The 24,488-nt window shown below is 32.3% G+C and overlaps 2 protein-coding genes and 1 long non-coding RNA gene across 3 annotated transcripts; 1 reads left to right on the forward strand and 2 right to left on the reverse strand.

The window, feature by feature from the left end:
* Positions 1-1,213: 1,213 nt before the first annotated feature.
* Positions 1,214-22,156, reverse strand: LOC145326625 (cubilin-like). The gene is made up of 14 exons (XM_080169995.1): positions 22,083-22,156; positions 21,601-21,706; positions 20,970-21,068; positions 20,324-20,414; positions 20,008-20,089; positions 19,355-19,456; positions 18,879-18,929; positions 18,033-18,143; positions 17,205-17,319; positions 16,643-16,720; positions 16,135-16,209; positions 15,231-15,282; positions 1,546-1,617; positions 1,214-1,331 (listed from the first exon to the last, which is right to left on the reverse strand). Exons 2-14 carry the CDS (start codon positions 21,686-21,688, stop codon positions 1,214-1,216), a joined length of 1,134 nt encoding a protein of 377 aa, XP_080026121.1. The 5' UTR covers positions 21,689-21,706; positions 22,083-22,156.
* Positions 6,877-14,868, forward strand: LOC145327016 (uncharacterized). Its single transcript, XM_080170492.1, has 12 exons — positions 6,877-6,981; positions 7,571-7,717; positions 8,297-8,357; positions 8,648-8,768; positions 9,477-9,546; positions 9,900-9,948; positions 11,455-11,524; positions 11,826-11,904; positions 12,228-12,326; positions 12,490-12,532; positions 13,801-13,896; positions 14,768-14,868. Exons 1-12 carry the CDS (start codon positions 6,910-6,912, stop codon positions 14,848-14,850), a joined length of 990 nt encoding a protein of 329 aa, XP_080026618.1. The 5' UTR covers positions 6,877-6,909; the 3' UTR covers positions 14,851-14,868.
* A 515-nt stretch (positions 22,157-22,671) lies between the features above and the next one.
* On the reverse strand, positions 22,672-24,380 carry LOC145327018 (uncharacterized). The gene is made up of 3 exons (XR_013882038.1): positions 24,256-24,380; positions 23,212-23,276; positions 22,672-22,757 (listed from the first exon to the last, which is right to left on the reverse strand). It is a non-coding gene; the product is annotated as an uncharacterized LOC145327018 (long non-coding RNA).
* Positions 24,381-24,488: the final 108 nt, after the last annotated feature.

Genomic DNA, 24,488 nt, shown 5'->3' on the forward strand with positions numbered 1-24,488 from the left:
ATTTTAAAAATTTAAAGTGATAATGTTTTCGAACTTTTAAAAATAAAAATACAGTATTTAGAGGTATGAAGATAAATTTCGATTTAAGCAATCATTTTCAATTAATTTTTCTCTTGTAAATGTGAATTAAGCAATATTAGCAAGGACTATTTTCAGGCTATTATTATTTTTTTTTATCATTGTTGTTCACGATAATAAAGTCTGTGTAAAGTCATGTAACTTATATGCTTATGTCCATTTTTATTATAAATCAGCTTTGAAAAAACATAAATTATTACATTTGAATTTGAACAAAACCACCCTATCTTTACATTATTCTATAGAAAGAATCATTCAGAAAAATGATTATAACGGTATCTTAGATTCAATAAGAAACAAAATAATTAGAATATCTGGTTCTTTCCCTCAAAGGGCCTAGCAAGCACAACCAATTCCGCTTATTTAAAAAAAAAACATAATTTGATATTGAAGGGAGTTAGGTTAGATTATATTGGGTACTGGGTACCTTTGCAGGTTTAGGTCTCCCCGCAGGGAGGGTGGATTGTTGCTTGACTAGGCTTTCTCAGGGAAACCGCTTGAATATATTTTTACCTGGACTCGAAATTGTAGTAAATCCACCTTTACCAAAATATCTTGTTCCACCGCAAACACCAAGTTTCAATTTACCCTGGTTTTTGGGAAGCTTTGTTTTTAACAGGGTTATAAAAGGATAGGACTAATTTAAACTAATTTACACCCCCAATTATGATCAACCAAATTACTTTTTTTTTGACGATGATAGTTTGTGCAACTCAATCAAGATTTGTCCTCAAGTCCTCAAAGTTATTAATCCAGCGAATGAGAGAACGTGTTTATACAACTTAAAAACTTGTGGTTTTAATTGCGTAGCAGCTCTATAAGTCACGCATTCCTCCTAAGATTCTACACAGGGAATTTAAGAACCATTTTATTTATTACATTTTGCTTACTTCAGAAACATTGGTTAATATTTTTTTATTTCGCGTGCTATTTTGTATTCTCTTGTTCTTTCTTTCTCTTTTTCTTTTTCCACCTATTCTCTATCTCTTAAGGTATGAACTAAAGTTTGGCTTATAATTTTTTTTTTAAATCGCTACTATTTGCCGTTATCATCCTTTTTTCATGCCATAACATCTAAATAAGATTGTCTGTCAAGACAATTCACTGACAGGTGGGCAAAGAGATGAAAAATATTTCATGTAAAAGAAAAAACAAAGCTGCCTTCCTTGAATCCATTATTAGGAGAATTGGAGTTTGTATAATATCTGATGTATAGTATATTGTCTGTACTCTCCAACGTGTGTGGTGGATCTCTGAAATAATACAAAACCAGAAAGGTATATTTTAACTAGCATAAAAAAAATATTTTCATTTTAATTTTTTAAGCCCTCTAAAATAATGATTTCTGAACAAGTTAAAGCATTACATTTTTCTTGTAGTGAAAAATTATATAGTTGATAAAATAGATAACTATATACAGGGTGGGGCACTTTTAAAAGACTAGAGAAAACTTTTTATATACAATACCTGCAATAAGTTCCAATGATGTTGCTGTACTGAGAACCTCCATCTCTTACTTCTAATCCTGCCAATGTGCACCTACAATATTCAAATGAAATTTTTTTTGTGTGTAAAAGTTTGTCTTTTTACACGAAACCAAGGAGGACAACATCTATAAAACCGAAGCTTAACACATGAGGAAGTTCACAAATATAGAAAATGACACATTTAATAGTTAAAATTAATTGAAGTATCAACCAAATTCCATCCCCGGACGGACGTATGGACCAACCATAATTAAAGACAAGCTTCGCTTTTAATAAAAAAACTTTTTCTAGAATGAATCAGTTTTAAACCTTACTAAAACAGAAATGATATCATTTTTCAGAATTGGCGGAAAACTGTTTATAAAACTAGGCGATGAATATCTAATCTATCATTAACCCATCTTATAAAATTATAACATCGCTTTTAATCTGTAGTATATATTACAGATTTTTGCTCTATTTGTTTTGGTTTTATTAGATCAGCTGTTTTAAGCAAACCAATCTGTTTATCTTACACTTTTATTTTAGTAAACCATTACATATTCAGCGCACAGTTAAAAAGATTTTTTTATTTTAATTTTCTGTGAAATATTTTTTTTTTATTTAAAGCTGCTCGTTAAACCCAATTGTCTGATAACATCGAATAACTTAATTTCTTAATAATGGTGTTTAATGAAGTTTATGGGGAAAATTTATTTGGAAGATTTAAAAAAAAAATTAGCTAGATTTATCAATTAAAATATAGTTTTACCGTTCTATTTAATTTCTTTTTAAAAAAGTGTTTTGTGCTATTATACCTTAAATTCTTGCCAACCATTATTTCTTTTTTTTTGGAAAGCTTCATATATATCCTGTGTAGGTTTTAATATATTTTTGACAGGTCAATCCTCCCTATTCTCAACAGATATTTGTATTTATATATGAAAGTATTCAATCCCTGAAAATTTCAGCCGTATATGTTGAATAGGAGTTGAGATAATCATGAAAACTTAAAAATATAGGAATCGATCTAGCACCTCAACCAATTGACGAATCTTAATGAAACTTGGTGAAAATTTGAAGACTGTTAACATAAATAATCCCTAAAAATTTCAGCGCTCTATCTTTTATAGGAGCCGAGAAAATCACGTTTCCCCCTTTCTGTCTCAGACGGACGGACGGACATTTCGAATTATAGAGTAGCTTTGCTACTAACAATGCATAGTCATTTATCGTAGAAAGTACATAACTAAACAACACTTAAGACATACTTATCATATTGTTATAACATCATAATTGAATCTAAAAATCATAAAAATATTCATTATTATGAAAAAAAAATAATCCAATTTGTGACTTCCATCCAATTAATTGGACCAAAGCAAACAATTATGTAGACACTTACTTTTACTTCTTCTCTCGAGTTGAATGCTTTTATATTTTTTATATGCTGAATATTTGAATCATTTTCTAAAACACTTTACTGTCTTGGCACAATTTTCTAGGATAATTTTAATTATAAGGCTTGGCGCCGTTTGTCCTATTAGCAGCCAGCTTACAACTAAAGATTTTATTATTAATTTTGTTGTCTAATATGTCAGATATATTTCACATAAAATCGAGGTGATAAAAAACAGGTTTTCCACTTCTGATATATCAAATGTTTTGCGTATGATTGCCATTTTAATACAACTAAATTTGCTATTAGTCCTAAGAGTTAATTAAATAGTATTAAATGCTTTGCTGAGTTCAAGCTGTCTCTAATTCTTTTATTTACTTGAAATTTCTATTTTATCCGGACTATTCTAATATGACGCCATTAGGGATACTTCGACCAAAAGTTTTTAAATTTATCCCCTCTATTTTATAAGCACTATAAAGAGATTCGCCATGAAATCTATTTTTCAATTTAAAAACTTTAAGCTGATTACACCAAAAAATATCCCCTTGGGCCCTTACGACAAACTTAGTTATTTGCTTCGTACTCTTATACATTTGTGTGTTTCCATGTGGGCAACAAATATTTATAAATTATTACTTGGATGTTGCACCAGATTTTCATGTACTATAATAAAGTGATATTTGAAGCTGGATAAAAAAACGACACCCCCCTTCCCATCCACTCCCTTTACCCCACTCCCTCCCCTCCTACTGAATGAACAAACTGACCAATAAATTAGAATAGCAACCTAAATTGACACCATTTTTTTCCCTGTCAATATATCCATGCATATTCTATATAAATTGCAACAAAACAATGAATATCTAAATTTTTAATTAAATCTATATTTTAAAAGCTTTTTGTAGGACCATACTATTATTTTATAATGTTAAGTGTCAAGAAAAGGTTTGTTAATGGACTGTAACATAATCCAAGTTTGGCTTAGTAAAGCAAAACCTTTCCATCAAGCAACACTTAACAAACAATTTCAGTATTTTTAAGTTTTCTAATAGCAAACAGTGAGGGAGGGGACATTGGGTTGTTTATTACACATGTCTCTAAAGTTTTTGTAATAACGTTTTCCTATTCGTTGGATTAACAACTTTTGGGACTTTGTTGGTTTATTAAGTTGAGGGTCCAAACGTTTCAACAACTAATCATAAACTACAGAAGGGGTTATTTTGAGTATCATCATTGGAGTTGTGCATACATCAATTTATCGACGATTGTCTTATCCCTTTATGTAAAGCTACTCACCAAGGATCTATTTAAATGTTTTTAATGCCAACGTTAATATAAGGCATACTAGTGAAATATATGTATAGTCACTATAAAACAATTAATTAGTATAATTATATAGTATGAATTAAGTATTTTTTAAAAAGATTCTCTTGTTGTTTAAAGTATACATTATCCATAAAAAAATTGTTTCTTTACAAATTTTTCTAATTATAAATTTACCTATATGAAATCAGATACTAAAGTTTGAAATAACAAATTTATAACTTTTATCCAAAGTTTTCTTTCAAAGTAATCAAACTTAATTCAGAATATTAAACTAATTTTGGTTTAAAAATGCGGATTTAATTAATAAATTTTTAATTTTAACAGAGGAAAGATTGATTTTAGTAAAATTATACATTCCCTTATAAAGACAATATATTATATTTTAAAACTTTTATGAATTTCTTTATTTCAGAAAAAAAATGTAAAATAAGTATCAGAATGACGAAAGCAAAGAAAGAAACCGCCAAGTAAATTTTAAGTTTTAAAATCTTATAACTGAGCTAATTTGTTATTATACAATTTTATACACTTATTTTATTATACCTTATCTGTAATTTTTTTTGAAGAAACGATTTATCATACCTAGCCTCTAGGGGCTTTGCCCCAAGAGGTGGTCAAAAAATTTTTTTTGGCGAAATTCGTAAAAGGTCCAAGGAAATCTTCTACAAAAAAATGGGTGGGGATTTTATGTTTTTTGGGGGGTTCCCTGTCCCACCCCCCAAGAAAATAGCCTAAAACCACCACAGGACCAGTAGGTATATTCCCTGAAGAGTAGAATCCGATCGGTTCAGTGGTTACCGAGATCTTAAGGGACGGACGGACAGACAGATAGACATCATTCTAATTTGTTTTATTGATATTATCTACTAGCCGTCAAAACTGCTTCAATTTTGTTATTCCTTCAATATCCAGAGATCCTAAGAGATAAGACATTGGACGATGAATTATTTACTTCCCCAATAATAATGAGTTTCACATCAGACATAACAGAAAAATTGTTTACCAGGAGGGAGGGGTAATTGGATTTAAAATTACACAATACCTAAAGTTTTATAACCACGTTATCTTATTTGTTGACACAAAAAGTTTGGGTAATTTTAACCTATTATCTTATTCTAAAGAAGGGGTTTTGTTTACCCTAACTTTGGATATACTTAGATTCATTGTCCATTTTCTTATCACTTAAGATTCCCGACACTTTATGCTTAGTTTGCCTGTAAAATTTCTATATTTTAGGAAATCTTGGTTTCTAATGCAAGTGTTTCTGATTGCCATACCTGTTGGATTATTCTGCTACAGTTTTGCTCTTAAAATTAACACTTATTTACAACGGTATAAAATAAAATGGAAATACGGAAGGTGTCATATGTGACGTCATAAAGATACGTCTAAATATATCTATTTTTTAAGGTTATTTCTCTTTTTATAATTCCTTTTTAGACGTATTTTTATGACGTCATACATGACACTTTCCGTATCTCCCATTTAAAAATTTCAAAAGTTTAATCCATGGTAAATGGTTTTTATAAATATAGCTCATTTTGCTAGCAATTAAAAAAAAACTATTTAAGTTACATTGGCATTGTATGTTATGAAATGCTTTGTTAGAACACAACTCATTTTCATTCAAACAATAAATAGTCCATATTGCCATGCATTACTTCAAATGAGAATAAAATAAGATTTTCTGTAATACATTAATGATTTTTTATTATTGAAAAAAATATTGTATGATTTTTTGCTAGACTACTAATAATCGATATATTTTTACTTGAATGTTGCACCAGATTTCCATGTACTCTAATAAAGTATTACTTACAGCTGCTTAAAAAAACGATACCCCTCATTCAACCCCTTAAATCCATCCCCTCCCCTCGTTCTGGAATCAACCATCTGACCAATAAAAGAGGTCCATATTAGCAAGCTAATTTGCCGACATTTTTTGTACATATCAATAGATCCACGCATATGCTACTAATATACATAATTGGTTGTCAGGGAGTAAGGGAGGGGACAATGGATCGAATATTCAATTTTTAGGAGTCTCAGACTTTGGGGACTGGCTTAAAGGGAATGTGCAAGAATTTAGCAGTTTCTGACTGAGTTTGGGGACTTGCGCATAGAATGCCGCTACTCGTTATGTATGTTTTGAATATTGCAGACGGGGAGACGGGATAAGGGAAGTGGGGGGAAGGGAAATAAACACTCGTTGTGTTAGTTTGGAATGTAGCAGACGGTGAGAAGGGAGGTGGGGGAAAGGGGCAAGGGGCAAGGGAAATAAACAGAATAAAAAGAGGCAGTCATATTCTTGCTAGGAGCTGGCCGGGTCCAATAATCTTTTAATATAAAAATCACACCAAAAAACCTCAATATATTTCATCAAAAACAAGTTGTGATTTCACTTTACATGACGCTATGGAAATCTATTATTAAATTAACAATCCCTTTATAATTTCCTACAAATTTATTGGATTAAACTGGATTTCATGCCCTTTCTTTGATAACTCTTATATTGAATTAATTGCCCATTGTCCCCTCCCTTACTCCCTGATTAGTTGTTCTTGTTAATATCGCAGCTACTCTACAATCATCCTTATATTGTACAGACCAACTGCTGTAGAGAGTAGCACAAGAGCCATGGAACTATCCCTGGCGCCTGAGTTCACACTTTGTCCAACGGCGGAATTTACTATGGCAATGCTAAAAAAGGTATCTATTAGTATTCTCTCTAGATTTCTCTCAGGATTAAATTTGAGGCTTTTTCGCGGCTGAAGGGTGGCTGCCGAGCCCTAAATAATCGTAAAGATAATTGTATCTATATGGGTAACAATTCTAAAATAAGTAAGAGAAAAAATAAAAGACTTCTAACAAATGTAATTAGAGGACAGATAGAAAAATGGAAAATAAGGGAAGAGTGAGGATTTGATATGATCATTACAGGTCGACGGACACTTACAAAAACTTAAATCACTTAAAATCACTGAAAATACCATTAAACCATCAATAACTATTTTTTTTCTGTTCAATTATTTTCAAAATAAAATCTAGCTTTTGCATAAATCTAAAAGAAAAAAAACATTTATTATTACTTGGAGCCTAAACCAGATTATCATGTACACTAATCAAGTGAGACTTATAGCGAGCTAAAATAACGATTCCCCCATTCATATCCTTAACTCCACCCCCCTCCACTCCTACTTGATGAACGAACTCACCAATGCATGAGTTCCATGTTAGCAACCTAAATTGACGACAATTTTCCCTGTCACATAATATCCATATATTCTATATCCATTAGCACAACATATCTCTGTATGGGCCCTGGAAGTCGTCGTCCATCAGACAAAAGTTCCCAGCCCTGAATGCTGACCTACAGATACAGAAACTGTTTGATCTAAATCTGCTGGTCAATCTTAATCAACAGTTGATCAAATACCAGTTCAAGGTAACATACATTTTTCACAATACCAATAAGCCATCAGTATGTAACTTACTTGGTCCGGTTGTCTATCAGTCACGCTACAAATATATAAATAATGAAACACATGAAAAATGTATTAAAGGATTTATGAATTTTTTCCAATACATTTATTCTTATTTTATTACCACTTAACATCTGCTCTTTTAAATCCTTTTCCATGTTATTATTATTCAAGTTTATTTTGTGCTTCGCTATTTATGGATTTTGTCATCTTTATTTCTTAATATGAAGGAAATTTTCAGAATAACAGAAAGTAATACTATATATTATACTAGCGGCTTCGCCCCTAGCCTTTACGGGCTTTGCCCAAGAGGGGGGGGGGGGGAGTTATCGAATTTTAGTTTAAAATGAATTTTTTTGGTGGGGGAGTTGGGGTGCCCCTCCCCTCCCCCCCAAGAAAATCGTTATACACCAACCCGGGACCTATAAGAAACTACCCTGTACAGGAGAACCCGATCAGTTTAGCGGTTAGCGAGATCATTCGGTACAAACAGACAGACAAACATCATTCTACTTTGTATTATAGATAATTTCCTATTTCAGCATAGTCATGTAACATGGGTACAGAAGTGGACAGATTATATCCCAGGCTATTGCTTTTCAGGTAAGCTTGTCTTTTTAAAGTTAAATTTCTCAAAATTCAATGAAATTTTATAAATGTCATATATAAAAAACTTGTTGACAGCAATTGCATTATTTTGATATGGAATTTTAGGTAAATGTCTACAATCTGGCATTAGACATTTAAGTTGGTCATGACTGCCTATTTATCGGCAAGCCTTCGTTTTTATTATTGATATAAGCTCAACTGGACTGAATGAAATAAAGAACCCCCCCCCTAATCTGACCAATTATTATAAGGATTAGGGCGATATGAAATCTTTTTAATCCTAGGAAAGATTGAGAGTGACAATTTTAAAATCCTCGGCTACAGTAAGGACGCAGAAAATTTTGTGTACATCAGGCGAATTAATTTTCATCTCAATTCTACCTCTCCCTTTGTTCTCTATCTTAGGTAACATAATACCCAGATAATGTTTTGTGCCTTACCTTAAATCAATTATTTTGCTTTTGCCAGGGATCTAAGGGGATAAGACAATACCCAATAAAATTGATGCACATCCCCAATGATGATACACAGAATTATCCCTTCTGTAGACTACAATAAGTAGTTGAAAGGTTTGTCACTCAACCTAATGAACCAACCAATTAAAATTCAATAAAACTAACAAAAATTGATAAGCAATCGAATAAAAAGACATTATTATAAAACTTTGGGGAATAGTGAAATAAACAGCCCATTGCCCCCCCCCCCCCCCTTTCTCTCTCTCTCTCTCTCTCTCTCTCTCTCTCTCTCTCTCTCTCTCTCTCTCTCTCTCTCTCTCTCTCTCTCTCTCTCTCTCTCTCTCTCTCCTTAAAAAACAATGTTTTGTGCTTTCCCTTAAATCAATTATCGAGCTTTTACACTCATTTTACATTAATCTTGAGTTTAACCAAGTATAACTTCTCCATAGCAAAACATGTGAGTAAATCAAATTTTTAAACAGAAAATAATAATGTATTTTTTTACTACATCTGCAAAGCATAAACCTGTGGTGTTCCAACTCTGCAGGGCTACCTTTGTAACCTATTCTAACAATTTATCTTTTGAATACATGTTAAAGGAACTATGGATTTTTCCAGAATTTGATCGTTTAAAATGTTTCCTAACTAACTAATTTAGACATTCGGACAATTTCTTGAAAACAGTTTCCTCTGGTTCAAGATTCCTCTCAAATCCTAATGGAACAAAGGTAAAATTTTTCCAGTATTGCTTTGAAACTGATTATTATGCTATGGATTAGAACAGGTGCTCAGCCATACTGAAAAATCATTGATAGCATCGAATTACAGAAATTTCCCCAAATATTAAAATATAAGATACAAAACCTTACCAGTTATGTTAGCCCCAAGGGTTTTGTTCTTATAATTTTTCATTTTAATATCCGCGAAAAGCTCTCAACAATAGATAACTATTCCAAATAATTTAAGTATTTTATCAAGAATAATTAACTTTATTCTATATTGGTTTAAAGTTTTTATGAGCCAATACAAATTTACTTAAGTCTTGATAGAAATTTTTAATTACTTTTTTCATTGAATATAGGTTTTGGGAGTAAGTGTTGAAAGATTTTTCGACTTGGAGGATCCTTATGGTAAGGTTAATCATAAATTATTTTTCAATGAATTCACTAGATTCTCAATTCTCTGTTAATTCTACGCCTTAATTAAAAATATTAAATTGGTTTCTACCTAAGTACTATGGTAATAATATTTAGTAATAGTAATATTCATTAACCCTTTACAGTCGGGCCCCTTGCCGCACCTTAATCAGTCGGGGGGGGGGCGTTCAACGCCCCCCCCTATTATCTCAGTTCCTATTAGAGCTAGAGGGCTAAAATTTTTTGTGCAAGTCCCCTGTGTTATGATGAATTTTCGACCTTAAGTAAGTCAAGGTCAATTTTCGCTTCCTTCACCCTTTTATTTAACAACCTTTGTTTTTAGGTCCTTTTTTACTTAAAAATTTCAAACGGCTGTAATTTTTTTATTTTTGAAGCTAGAAGAAAATTTTTTTTGCAGAAAATGTTTATTTTTATGTAAATTTTATGTTTGAAATATCAAAACATAAATTTCAGCGGCCGCAACTGTACTTGGCAGCTGCCAGCCGCCGCAGTCGGCGGTCGGCGGGAAAACGGCGGCGGATCTTTATGAAATTTTAATACATTATGTAGACATGTAAGAAAAGCTTAAGTTTAAAATTAGAAGTCTCTAAGTCAAAAATTGCGGCCACAGGAGCCTTTTAAAGATTTCTGGAGACCTGGAGGATCAGGACCTGCAGGATCATACCTGGAACCTAAAATTGACTTGAACACCTGTATTTAATATGAGGATGTACTATTAGAGGATATTTTAGTATTTTGGTAAGATAAAATGCTTTGTTTAAGTCAAAAAAATATTTTTGATCTTTACCTGGATGACCCTGCCAGGTTTGCTGGCATCCTGTGCCCGCCAGGATGGAGATATTCAAAAAATTCCAACTCTCAGTTATGTGTCATACCCAAACTTAAAAAGTCAAGCAGTTTGGGCTCTTTATCGTTCACACACAGAAAATGAGATAGAAAAAACCGGAGGGGGGGGCGTTCAACGCCCCCCCCCCGACCGTTAAGGGTTAAATGCCTTGACTCAAAACAAGCCTACATATATATTGCCATACACAATTAGGCCTTATTTACCAATGACGTATAAGCAATGGGAGCTTGTCTGTATTGATAAAAAGGATGTAGTTAGGTTGAACAAATGCAATGTCATAATTGTTCATTATTTTAGTCACCACATTTGATCATAAGAATTCAAAATACTAGCGGCTACGCCCCTAGGTGCTCTTGAAGCGGGCTAGCAAATTCCTAAACTACAATAAGACACACAAACAAACATTCTGTTACTTTTACATATATTATTGTAATCAGGTTATAATGCCTATAAAAATAACGACATACAATACCAAAATGACCAATGATATGCCAGTATAGATTCTACCTGCATTGGTCAATTAAAATGGAACTGACCTATCATCATTGATCATCTGTACTGTATGACATCATTTTTTATAGGCGCTAAAGCTGCTTCATTTGCATTCTGCATTGAAATAGTTTAAATTTTAGATCCTGCTAGCTGTAAACAAGTTGAAAACTATGATACTTGCATCCAAGATTCAAGAAAAAATATGCTAAAGTTTGTAATCAGTTTAAATAACAGAATTAAGATTGTTTATCTATTATATTTATGTTATGAAGTTTACTATTTTTAGTTTTAGATTTAGTTTCTTTTTAGCAAAACAATTTCTATTAGAAGAAAACTTGATGTAATAAAAGCTTTTGACACATGTCATCTCAAATTTCTAGTTTATACTATTTCTAATTGTTTTCATTAAAAACATTAAGGTTTTGTAACTTATTAAGTTTTAAATTTACTCTTATATAAACAGAAAAATATGTTTACTAAAGGCAATTATAGGATTGTTCACTTTTTATAGGGAAAGGAAGGATTGCTACAGCCCATTCTACTATTGGAGTAATGATACTAAAATCTTCTATTGTGACACTGATAGCGAAGTAAGAATTTATCAATTAAATTCCAACAACACTTTCTAATCAACATTTTAGCATCGTATTATTTTGATTCTTTAAAAAAATATAAATCATGACAATTTAACTCAAGTACTTCAATTTTTAAGGGGTAAAAAAGGGGTTTCAAATGATTGAGAGGGTAATCTAATGTATTATTGATTATTTTGAGGGGTTTTAAAGTTTGATGGAGGTAAACTTCCCTTTACCCTCAACCTTGGACGTCTATAACTGAACTACTGACTGAATCATTAAATTTTTTTTTATTTCATTATACCATCATCATCTGTATTCTGTATGTGATAATTTAGAAAGATTTGAAGAAAATCGAGGAAGCCTTACAATACAATAGCGAGGTTTATTGTGGAACACCCTGCAATGACACTATTGTTTCTACTATCTATTTTGAGGTATAATTTAGTAATTTTGAAAAAAGTTTGTCTAGATCATTTATAATCTATCTCTTTTTAAAATTAATTGAAAAATAGTAAAAATAATCCCCGCCCCCACTCCTTTTTTCAATTTATTCATTGAAAGCACCAAATATAGATAAAATTTAATATTTCATTTTAGGATGACACTAAAAGCTTGATGAAACCAAACACGATTGTACTAGGTAACAACAAGTTAACAAGAACATATTTGACCTTATTCAGATAATTCTATTATAATAGAGTTACAAGTAAATCAACCATTTCAGAAAGTAACTCTATTCTATGTATCTACAGACCTATTCTGATATTTCTATTATAATAGTAACAAAGTAACAAGCCCTTTTCACTCCACAGGGGGGGGCATAGGCCGCTGACAATTTGTCAGTGTTTCTGTAACAATGTGGCTTTTTTTATGGACATGGGATAGGGTTGTCAGCCCTAAGCCCTATGATTGCGGTGTAAAGCGTCCATTTGCCCATCAGACAACCAACCCTTTGATTGCACGACCTTTGTCTGAGAAGTCCTAACTGTGCATGGTAGTGAGTTGCGCCTGTTTTGGGCCAAGGCATTCCCCCCTACTCTAACTATTTATGTCGTGCACCTGACATAGCCGCAGTAGGAACCATTTTTAACGTCTTTAGTTATGACGCGGTGTCGGACCGAGATTCGAACCTATCACCTTCGACGAGCGGATGCGCTACGTGTTGAGCCACGGTCGCGGGTATCTATTATAATAGAGTTACAAGTAAATCAACAGAAAGTAACTCAATAATTTGTACCTATAGACCTATTCTGATATTTCTATTATAATAGAGGTACCAGTAAATCAACAATAACAGAAAGTAACAGTAAGTAATGTACCTATATGTAGACCTATTCTAATGATTCTGATAATAGAGTTACCAGTAAATCAACGACAACAGAAAGTATCTCTATCGTATGTACCTATAGACCTATTCTAATAATTCTGATAATAGAGTTGCCAGAAAATGAACGAAAGTAACTCTATCCTATGTACCTATAGACCTATTCTAATAATTCTGATAATAGAGTTTCCAGAAAATGAACGAAAGTAACTCTATCCTATGTACCTATAGACCTATTCTAATAATTCTATTACAATCATTTACCAGTAAATCAACGACAACAGAAAGTAACTCTGTCCTATGTACCTATAGACCTGTTCTGATATTTCTATTATAATAGAGGTACCAGTAAATCAATGACAACAGAAAGTAACTCAATCATTTGTACCTATAGACCTATTCTGATATTTCTATTATAATAGAGGTACCAGTAAATCAACAATAACAGAAAGTAACAGTAAGTAATGTACCTATAGACTTATTCTAATGATTCTGATAATAGAGTTACTAGTAAATCAACGACAACAGAAAGTAACTCTATCCTATGTACCTATAGACCTATTCTAATAATTCTATTACAATAGAGTTACCAGTAAATCAACGACAACAGAAAGTAACTCTATCCTATGGACCTATAGATCTACTATCGGATTTTGGGGGTTTCATGGGACTTTATATAGGTAAGATCATTTCAGATGAGATTATAATCAGGGAGTAAGGGAGGGGACAATGGATCCAATATTCAATTTTTAGGAGTCTCAGACTTTGGGTACTGGCTTAAAGGGAATGTGCAAGAATTTAGCAGGTTCTGACTGACTTTGGGTACTAGCGCATCAAATGCCGCTAACTCGCTGTGTTAGTTTTGAATATAGAAACTCTTAAATTGAATTAATTGCCCATTGTCCCCTCCCTTACTGCCTGGATTATAATTGGATTTTAACCTAATTATTAAGAATAACAGTTTCTTTTAATGAGTGATTATTTATCTACAACAATCTCAGCATGCTATGTTTACATAAAATGCAGAAAAGTAATAAATATTGTCTTCATTATAATAATTGGTACTTGTACACAGGGATATAAGGGCATAAGACAATGACCGATAAAATGATGATTCGCAAATATACCCCTTCTGTAGATTTCAAATAGTGGTTGAAACGTTTCAGCACTTAAATAAATAAACCTACCAATTTAAAAGGTTCCAGGACAAACGCAGTCCCGAACGTCGGAGTGGACAAACGCAGGAGTGTTAAAATATTAATTTTCTTAAGTATTTCTATACAGATAAGGTTAGGTTAAAATATGAATGAACTAACAAGCCCCCCGCAGGGGTTAGGCATTTAAAAAACCTATAAGATGGTCTAAAATAGGTTAGGTTAGGTTAAGTGTCCACTCCGACGTTTGGAACTCCTGCGTTTGTCGTAGGATCCAAAGTTGTTGCTCCTTTGAATAAGAAAACTTTAATTTAAAGTTTTGGGGGCTAGTGTATTTAACAGCCCAATGTCCCCTCCCTCCCTGACAAGATAATTATGATATTCAATATTTTTGCAGGTGTTTCGTTGCTACCTGCTCTGATCAATGGGCTAACATTTATTGAAACCATTTTTAAATCTGTCATGGACTATTTATTCTAATAAAAGATTAAAATAAAAGTTAAATGTTGTTATCTTGAATAGTTTAGACATCTTTTTTACATTTCAAATTTCAACTCCAGCCCAATAGACCAGCCGCAATTAACCGATCCTAGCTGTTCTGAAGCGTGTCATGATGCATAATAACAGCCTGTTATCTTAAATGTTTTTAGCCTTCATCTAAGTTAAAATTTAAAAAACAATTGCAGTTGTGATGGCAGAATAAAAACAAATGTGCCATATTAGTCAGCTGTATAAAGCCTAAGCCGTGGGCAGATCAATTAGGAAACAGTTGATGTTATTGCTAAGCCATACCTTTTCATTTTACACTTTCAGAAACGCAGCTGCTGTATAACTGGATCATTTACATAAAAAAAAATAACCTTGAGGTATATTTGACATCCAATCTTTCAATATCCATAAACACTTTCTTTCCTAAACAAAATTGTCAACAATTTTCTTTTTGACGATTTAAAAAAGGTACAATCCAATAGTTTATGTCCTTAACTGCATTATTGAAAAAGTAAGATAACCTAGCCTAGAACCATTATTCTGCGGCATTCCCATCAATCCTTTTATTCAAAAATATTTTTTTTATTTTAAATAAAAGTTAATACGTATCATTTTGAATTAAACTATAATCATATATTTTTTTTCTTTCCTTTTCTATTTGTTTATATAAAAAAATAAACTTTATTTTATTTGAAATATAGTGACATTAAACTGTTTAGATCAGACAAAGCTTGTCAGCTCACCCTTGAAATTGAAAAATAAATTTTCTTATAATTTTTTCTTCTATTTTAAAACTAAACAAGGATAAAAACATCCATAAGTAGCGAAGTCCAAAAAAATTCATGAAAAGATAAAGTGAATTATAGAAAAAAATATGCAATAAACCATATAATATACCTTTCTGTCTTTTGACAGACTGACAGACTAAGTAACTTATAAATATACATAGGATGCTGATTGATTTAGAGAATCTTCACTAACAATTTTTAAAAAAACCGAGAAAATTACATTTCTCCCATATCATTACATAAAAGTGACTTATAGAGCAGCTTTGCTCGTATTACTAATAAGGGGAGTTACGGATCGAAATTGTAATGTGTGACGTCATAAAAATACGACTAAATCCATTAGGGGGTGCCTTTCGATCTCTTATTCTTCCTTTTTAGACGTATTTTTATGACGTAACACATGGCACTTTCCATATCTCTCTAATAAGAAAGAAATAAGCTTAGTCAACGAAATATTTCTGAAAACTTGAGATGATTAAAAGAAAACCTGGGAGTCCATGGACAATCCATTCACATTCTGTTTCTGGATCAGGCGAGTTCGGGTAATTCGGAGAAGATATATCTAAAATGGAAAAAAAATATTTGGGAGGCAGCTTTTAGTGCTAATAACAAATGACGTCATAAAATACAAATAACCAGTGATAGGCCATTATACATTTTATCATTGGTCAATTATAATGTATACTGTATCATTGGACATTTTTATTGTAAGACATTATTTTTTACTTTTTGGAGATTAATGTAACAAATAGCCCAATGTCCCCTACTTAAATATAAAATAATAGGCTAGGGAAAATTATTAATTGCTTTGTTAATGTCAAACTGATTCCAATTTACTAACAATAAAATTGCAAATTAAGTCAAAATGTAAAGAATCACATAAGTTTCTTTAGCATAGGAATAAAGAAAAATATGCATATATTTAAATTAAAAGGCGCATCAAAATTAATAAATTTTTATATTTCTCAAAGTCAAAAAAGAATGAATTGAATTACCTATTTCTGAATTCTCGTTTGTTAATAAAATTCGACCTCCACAGCCATTTCGGATTTCTTCAAACAACAGTCTGAAACCTAAATATTTTTTTATTGAAAACACAAAATTAGTTTTAGATTCACCGTATTTTAAACTAGCAGCTGCGCCCCTAGAGGCCTCTAGGGACACGGTCACCTGAGGTTGGGGGAGTTGAATTCAATAACCCACTTTTTTGGGGAGGGGGGTATCTTTTCTAGGCGTGATTTCTCTTGGGAGGGTGTTGGTGCCCTCCCCCAAACTAGTAATAAACATTCCCAGGACCTATGAGAAGCTACCCTGTAATGGAGATCCATATCGGTTGTGAGGAAAGCAAGATACTTCAGTTCAAACAGACAATAAGACAAACAGAGATACAGACAAACATCCTGTTACTTTATCATAAGGATTAATAATACAAAAAGAAGTTCTACTGCTCGTTTGTTTAATATGCATTATTTCAACTGTTTTCATCACATATTTAAGTCATCACAAAGTCTTGCAGACAATATAAGTTGTAGAGTAGCTTTGCAACTGCAAACTTACCTCTACCAGAACCAGTAGCATCAGAAACAAATTTAACAAAGAGTAGGTTAGAAGAAGTATTTGTTATAGCTGGTAGGAAAGATCCGCATAGGTGTCCATTTTGTTCTGAGCTTCCCTAAAATTTAAAAAGTAATATACTTGTATGTTTTTTACTGTTGATAAGCAATGAGTATACAATTTACTTTCTTCTGTCGGTCTGTTGGTCATGCATTAAATGGAGTTTCTATGATCCATGGCATATTCTCTTTCTTTCATCTACAATTGAACATTTGCCATATAACTGACCATTTATCCATTTTCTCATCAATTATTTTTTTAGCTTCGCTAATGGATACCGTTAGAAATACCCAGGTATCTAAAAGGGTAAGACAATTGCTGATAAATTGACGTACATCCCCAAAGACGATACACAAAATTACTTCTTCTGTAGATTACAATTGACACTCAACTTAACAACCAATCAACTCAATGTTGTTAAGCCAACGAATAAGAAAACGTTTTAATATAAATTTGGGGACTAGTGTAATAAACAGCCCAATGCCCCCTCCATTCCTGAGAAAAACGAATATAGTTATTTATCGCTTCGTATTATAAACAGCTTTCCGCGGAAATAAAAATGTACAATATTAAGATTTAAACCAGTTTTCCAAACCTAGATGCCGAAGTCACGGTCTAACAAAACTGGTTTTAATATTATGATTGTACATTTTAAAATTGTTGAAAACAGAATATAATACGATACAATAATGATTTTTATAGTATGACTTAGAACCGGTTCTAATACAGTGGATATTAATCGGTTTCAAAGCCATACTGGAAACAATTTACCTGATGCGGATTGATAAGGAAGAATGGAGAATTTGAATTGTCTCCATTCCTGAGAATCATATAATCTTGGCTACAGCTGGCCTCTGTACTATTCACATCCATATCAACAAACTAGAAATTAACAAGAATCATTATTTACAAATATCTGGAGCTCTATAAGATATAGTCCTGACTACAGCTAGCATCTGTACTATTCACATCCATATCAACAAACTAAAAATTAACAAGGATCATTATTTACAAATATCTAGAGCTCGATGAAATAAATACGCAAGACGAAGCCCAAAATACATAACTTTTGCACCACGTCGTCTTCCTGTGACGTCATAAAATAAGGGAGATAAGAGGAGAAGTGGGAAAGAAAATCCCTAAAAAAGAGATGGAGAATATGACGTCACAGGAAGACGACGTGGTGCAAAAGTTATGTATTTTGGGCTTTGTCAATACGCAAAAACAGGGGTTTCCATTAAAGTGATTAGAGGTCACAAAAAAAACTTACTTCCCTTATTTAAAACTTCGAGGTAGGTGTACATTTCCATGTAATATTTTCTACCTTAGGATAGGTTATGTTATATTAGGTACTCGGCAGCAGCGCCTCAGCTGCAGGTAAGCTTTAAGAAATATTCCCTCTTTTCAAATCAAATTTTCAAAGAATCCAAACAGGTTTAAATTTGAGAATTAGTCGCGGCTGACGCATGGCTGCCGCGCTCGGATTTTTTTCAAAACAACATAGCTTAAAAAATACTACTATATCTATAATATTCGTTAAAACAAGATAGAGCAACAATTCACTAATGCACTTGGACGATGGTTTGAATAGATGGTATATAAAAAAATAACTAATACCTGGAATCGCATTTTTGTAGAAGGTCGTGTTCTAATTTTCCAAACACAGTTCTACACAATATTTTATTTACATAACAATTAGATTTTTAAATAATTTACTTCTATTTCTTGTAGATCATAAAAAAAACATTAAAGAAAAATCAAACACCTTTATAAAAAGCTAATTTATTAACTACACTCATGCTTTTACACAAAGTGCCTGAAAAACACTGTAAACACCCTCCTCTTATTTTTAAAATAAATTGAAATAAGTTTCAACTTTCCTAGCCCTTGTGTGGGTCCCTAACCTTGCGGGGCTACTTATTACCCAATATAACTTTTACATGACCTAAAGAGATAAACAAACAAAGAGAAAACTACCCCTACTTTTTTTTAAATAGTTTGAAAAATAAGGTGAGGGGGGTATCAACGCTCACTAGGGTACTTTGTTTGAAAGCGCTGCAAAAATAAATATTCAATCTGCTATAAATAAATTCCTTGTTTGCTGGATAAAGATTTGGATATCCAGGTGAGGTTAACTGACCGCTGGATCCGGTTACATATCCGCCACATTCGGCTGTTACACGGATATTAAATCCCTAAATAAAATAATACATGTTTCAAACTATATAAGAACTTCAGAAAGATATTAATAATTTTTACAAAGCAGATAGAGGATTGTTGCAGAATGTTTTAGAAGATTTTTCAAATATTATTAAATTTTTTATAAAAAAAAGATTATAATTTTGACCAACATCATGTTAGCATTTTAACTCAACTTAGACATAAAATAGCATCTAATTTCCATTTTAATTGTCCCGTTGAACAATTGGACAGAAACAGGGTAAAGTGCCTAAATAAATGACATCATACAATTAAATGACCAATGATAGGGTAGTATACATTATAAATGACCAATGGTAAAATTCATACTGGCCTCTCATTGGTAATTTTATTGTTTGACGTCATTTATTTTTGTGGCACTGTACGCTGCTTCAATTTGACAACTTAAAAAATCTAACATATCATAACTTGCCTTACTCTAATAGTCAATCTAATAGCGGTATACAACATTTCTGTTTGAAGGAGTTAGTGAGACAGTGGTTCAGTGAGGAAAGTAGATATTTATAGAGATTATATGCATATTTACCCTATTATTGATAGAGGAATCAGTTTTGAAACTAAGCTTCATGAATTGTCCAGAAGAAAATGTCGTCGTTAATTGATTTCTCCTGCAAGAATGAAAAATTATAGATCATGTAGAGAGTCCGAGGAATATTTTCTAATGTTTTGCAGTTTAAAGAATTTTTTTACGATAAAATTTTTTAAAAATTAAACGATTATTTTTTTAACGGAGAAAAATTTAGAACCTGAACTTCATGGGAATCAATGATAGGTATAAAAACCTAGTTCTAAAACGTAAAGAATAAAGTGAAACTCTAAAATTTGTTATAAAAAATACCAACCTACAATATCTGCCTGTTTTATTCCATTTTTGTGTTCCATATTTCCCATCATACAAAGATAAATTATCATAGTAACAATTCCGAGTTGATTCTGAAAATAAGCGTGTTATTTCATCTGAAAATTTATACCTTTTAGAATTTTTAAGTTCAGACCATAATAAAAGGTTACTGATGTTAGTTATGCGAAAACAAGAATAACAACGTCCTTAAGTATTGAAGCAAAAAATATGTGTATTTACTAACGGACAAAGCTTTATAGAGCAAATTTTTACAAATAAAGTTTATACTGCATGCTCTTTTGTATAATGATAATTCACAAAAAAATCAGTAGTCTTCATTAGCAGCCAAAAACCTCTCGTTTTCCAACAGTTTATTACAAACGGATGGACACTTTGACTTATGGAGTTGCTTTGCTGCTAGATATATAATACAAGAATAGTTATTTCTCGCATCGTATTATAAACAGCTTTCCGAGGATATAGAATGTACAAGGCACCGGATAAAAAAACTGGTTTTAATCTTATGATTGTACATTATTATATTCGTAGAAAGCTGGATATGATACGATGCTTGACATAGTTTATTCGTATGGATGAGAACCGGTGCCTATCCACCGGATTCAAATGAACACGAGAAAGATAATTACCTAAGCTAAAAGTAAGAACAGTAAGTTTGATTCTCATATTAGGAGGACTCTGTATTATCCATTCACAATTCAAGTTGTCACCGTAGTTTTGTGGAAAATCTATAAAAGAATCAATCAATCAATTTTATAACTAATCTATGATTTATCAGTATATTATTACGTCAATCTATCCAATTGTAATTCTATAGATGAATCTATTAATTGATCCATATGTTAATATTTTAATAAATCTACAAAATATCAAAATAAACTAATTTAATATAACATATTGTACAAATCAAATAATCGAAAAATCATATATCTAATCTATCTAAAATCAATTAAAATTTTAGTCCATACATCAATCATCTTTTATTCCAGAGACTTTTATCAAAGTGTCCCTAGAGGCCTCTAGGTACACTTAAAGCAACGTGGGAGGTCAACCCCCTACTTTACTTTTTAGTTTTAAAACGTTTTTAAAAATGGTAAGGAGAACTTTTTTCAGTGGCGATTGTCTTGGTAGTGTGGTAGTACCCTCCCTAGACATAAGAAGCTTTACTGCAAAAGAGAACCATATCGATCAACCGATTTATCGGTAGAAACACACAGACAGACAACATCCTATTACTTCATGATTGAAAAATTCGTTTACCTGGACTTCTGATATAAGTATAATTATTTTCTCCGATGAAAATATTTTGTCCACAATTAACTGCAGAAGAATGTGTTGGAGTCAACATTGCTGTGTTATTTGATATCTAGCAAGAATATTGTCTTTGTTAAAAAATAAAAAAATAGACTCTACTTTAAACCATATAAATAAAAAATCTGGATTGGGGACAGGGGAGAAAATTGAAATCAAACTTTATATTACCCCACCCCCCCCCTCCCCCCCCAAAAATTATATCGGGAGTATATTTAAAGGGGAGATGGTGTAATTACTAATTACCTCCCAAAATATATTTCCAATATGAGTGTTTTGCTCGTCAAGGCAAATTGAGGAAAACAGCCATGCAACGAACGAAGGGATAGGGTAACAATATTTTTCAGCTAAATATTAGAAGATATCCATAGGGAAAATCCACACACAGACATATTGCTACTTTTACAAAAGTTTGAATGTAAGACAATAACCTGACGCCAATTGAGTTTGAATTTGGTTGGGAAGTTATCGTAGGCCCAGATCTCCCAAACTACTCTTGCTGTATTGGATGTGGTTCTGATGGCAATTATAGTAATAATCAAAATTTAGTAAGCAGACAGTTTTTAATTGGATAAAATCCTATAAACATAAGGAGGTTGTTCGTCACATTAATTCAAAAAGTTTGAGTAGTTGGAATGCCTTGGGCCCAAACAGGCGCAACTCATTACCATGCACAGTTAGGATCTCCAGACAAAGATCGTGCAATTAAAGGGTTGGTTGTCTTAAGTACTGCACTACGAATATGAGGTGAAGGACCTAGAGTCTAGCCTTGAGTTGACAAGTTGACTGTTCAGTCCAGGTGCAACTCACTCATACGACATTATCATTATTAATGGGCAGAAGGTTCGGGCTAGCAAAACTGATTTTAATTTTATGATTTTTATTCTAATATTCGAGGAACATTGTCTGTACTATGATGCTAAATATGATTTTCAGTATGGCTGAGAACTTGTTCTCATCCAACGGATATTAATCGGTTATGAGACATACTTGAAAATATTTTTGATTATAAAAGATAACTATTCCTGACAGTATCTGGAATATTAGTTCCACATCCACTCACCAATGTTTCTGATTCTTCCGATAATCCATCATAAATTGCAATCCTTAAATATAAAATAAAATTTATTTATGTCAGGGAAGGAAGGGGATATTGGGTTGTTTAACACCCTAATTCCAAAGTTTTTATATTAACGTTTTCTATTTTAACCTATTTGTGGACTTTCTTGAATTATTATTGGTTGGTTCTTTAAGTATCGTGTCCAAATGTTTCAATCCCTAATTGTGATCTATAAAAGGGGTAATATTGTGCATCATCATTAGGGATGTACATCAATCTATCGGCCATTGTCTTATCCCTTTAGATCCCTGTATTTATATGCTTTTTCGCGTTTAGGTTTAATTCAAACTTCAGAAATCTAAAGGGATAAGACAATGGCCGATTAACTGCTAGTTTAAAACCAACCAATCAAAATTCAATCAGACTTTTTGAGATAACAAATAAGATAAAGGGATTTAAAAATCTATTTGACATTTAGATTTATTTAAAAATAAGTAAACCTGCTACTGCAATAAGTATTTGAAACTGATCCAACTTCAAAATCTGTAAATCTCAACATTATCACCTAAAACAATTTTAGGCAATCATACTAATTAGGATTTTTATTTAGGGAATTATATAAAAAAAAAGGTTAAATTGAATTGATTTTGTAAAGACACTATAAACTTAAACATATAGTACTAAAAAAGCATGATTTTATCGAAATATTAGTATAAGCATGAAAGAATTTAAACTAATATAATAGCAGAAGCTGCACTCGTATTCCAACGTCTTCATTTGGCAAGCCACACATAACTCTAATAGTATTTTGCTAACTAGCGGCTACGCCCCTAGAGGCCTCTAGGGGCACTTGAGGAGGAGAGAGTCGAATTTGATAATTCAATTTCTTATTTTAGATTTTAAAAGAAAAAGTTAAAAAAAGTTTACGTTTGACGTTTGTTTTTCGTTGAACTCTCTTTCTAAAATTGGTAAATTTTTAAAAAATTTAATTTCTCTAGGGAGGGTGGTGGTACCCTCCCCCAAAATAATTATAAACCTTCCCGGGACATATGAGAATCTACCCTGTTAAGGAGAACCCAATCGGTTCAGCGGTTAGCGAGATCCTTCGGTACACACAGACAGACACACAGACAGACAGACACACAGACAAACATCCTGTTACTTTAGTATAAGGATTTTGAGGTGCAATTATGAACAATTATAAATAATCTGCAGCGGCTAAACTTTCAGTGCTTTCCCTAAAGCACCTATCGAGCAAATCTTAGATTATAAATTAATAGAAAATAAGCAGGGATAATTTTTTCTTATACCTAACCTTTTTTGGAGAGTTAAACATGTAGGAACTATAACTTCGGTGTTCTAACCCTGTGGTGCTACACTGTATCCAATATTGCCTAACCTAACAAAACCTATGGAAATTAAGAAGACACAATAAACTACACCCTCCCCCTTTCCTCATTTTTAGTTTATTTCAAAACATGTACAGGGGTGGGCTCTTTCAGTGCTCGACTAGGACCTTGGAGGGAAACTGGCCAACAACCTACCTTATCAGGATCCACTGTTATCCTCCACGTAACAGTAGAATATTCAGTTCTAAATGTGTGATAATAGTTGGGATAATCTGGAGACTCTATCTCCCCGCGGGGTCCGGTCAAGTCACCACCATACTATTTATATTTAAAGCTGATACTTTTCCTTATACTTTTATAAGTTTTTTGTCTGAAGCTTATGATTCTGATTAATATAGAATACTCTACTACTCTCCTTTATTTTATAG

This window comes from Acartia tonsa, chromosome 8 (genome assembly GCF_053477335.1).
Source record: "Acartia tonsa isolate MP-2025a chromosome 8, ASM5347733v1, whole genome shotgun sequence".
In the NCBI taxonomy this organism is placed as follows: Eukaryota; Metazoa; Arthropoda; class Copepoda; order Calanoida; family Acartiidae; genus Acartia; species Acartia tonsa.

What these genes read in the sequence shown, in the direction of transcription:
- LOC145326625 (XM_080169995.1), bottom strand. Translation starts at nt 21,688, where the DNA reads ATGTTGACTCCAACACATTCTTCTGCAGTTAATTGTGGACAAAATATT. An exon ending in CTACAAAAATGCGATTCCAG is followed by an intron (nt 18,144 to 18,878) that starts GTATTAGTTATT and finishes GTTAATTTCTAG; the next exon opens with TTTGTTGATATGGATGTGAA. An exon ending in GATTGTCCATGGACTCCCAG is followed by an intron (nt 15,283 to 16,134) that starts GTTTTCTTTTAA and finishes AATTTTGTTTAG; the next exon opens with GAAAGAAAGTGTTTATGGAT.
- LOC145327016 (XM_080170492.1), top strand. Translation starts at nt 6,910, where the DNA reads ATGGAACTATCCCTGGCGCCTGAGTTCACACTTTGTCCAACGGCGGAA. An exon ending in TGATCAAATACCAGTTCAAG is followed by an intron (nt 7,718 to 8,296) that starts GTAACATACATT and finishes TTCCTATTTCAG; the next exon opens with CATAGTCATGTAACATGGGT. An exon ending in CCCAGGCTATTGCTTTTCAG is followed by an intron (nt 8,358 to 8,647) that starts GTAAGCTTGTCT and finishes TTTTAATCCTAG; the next exon opens with GAAAGATTGAGAGTGACAAT.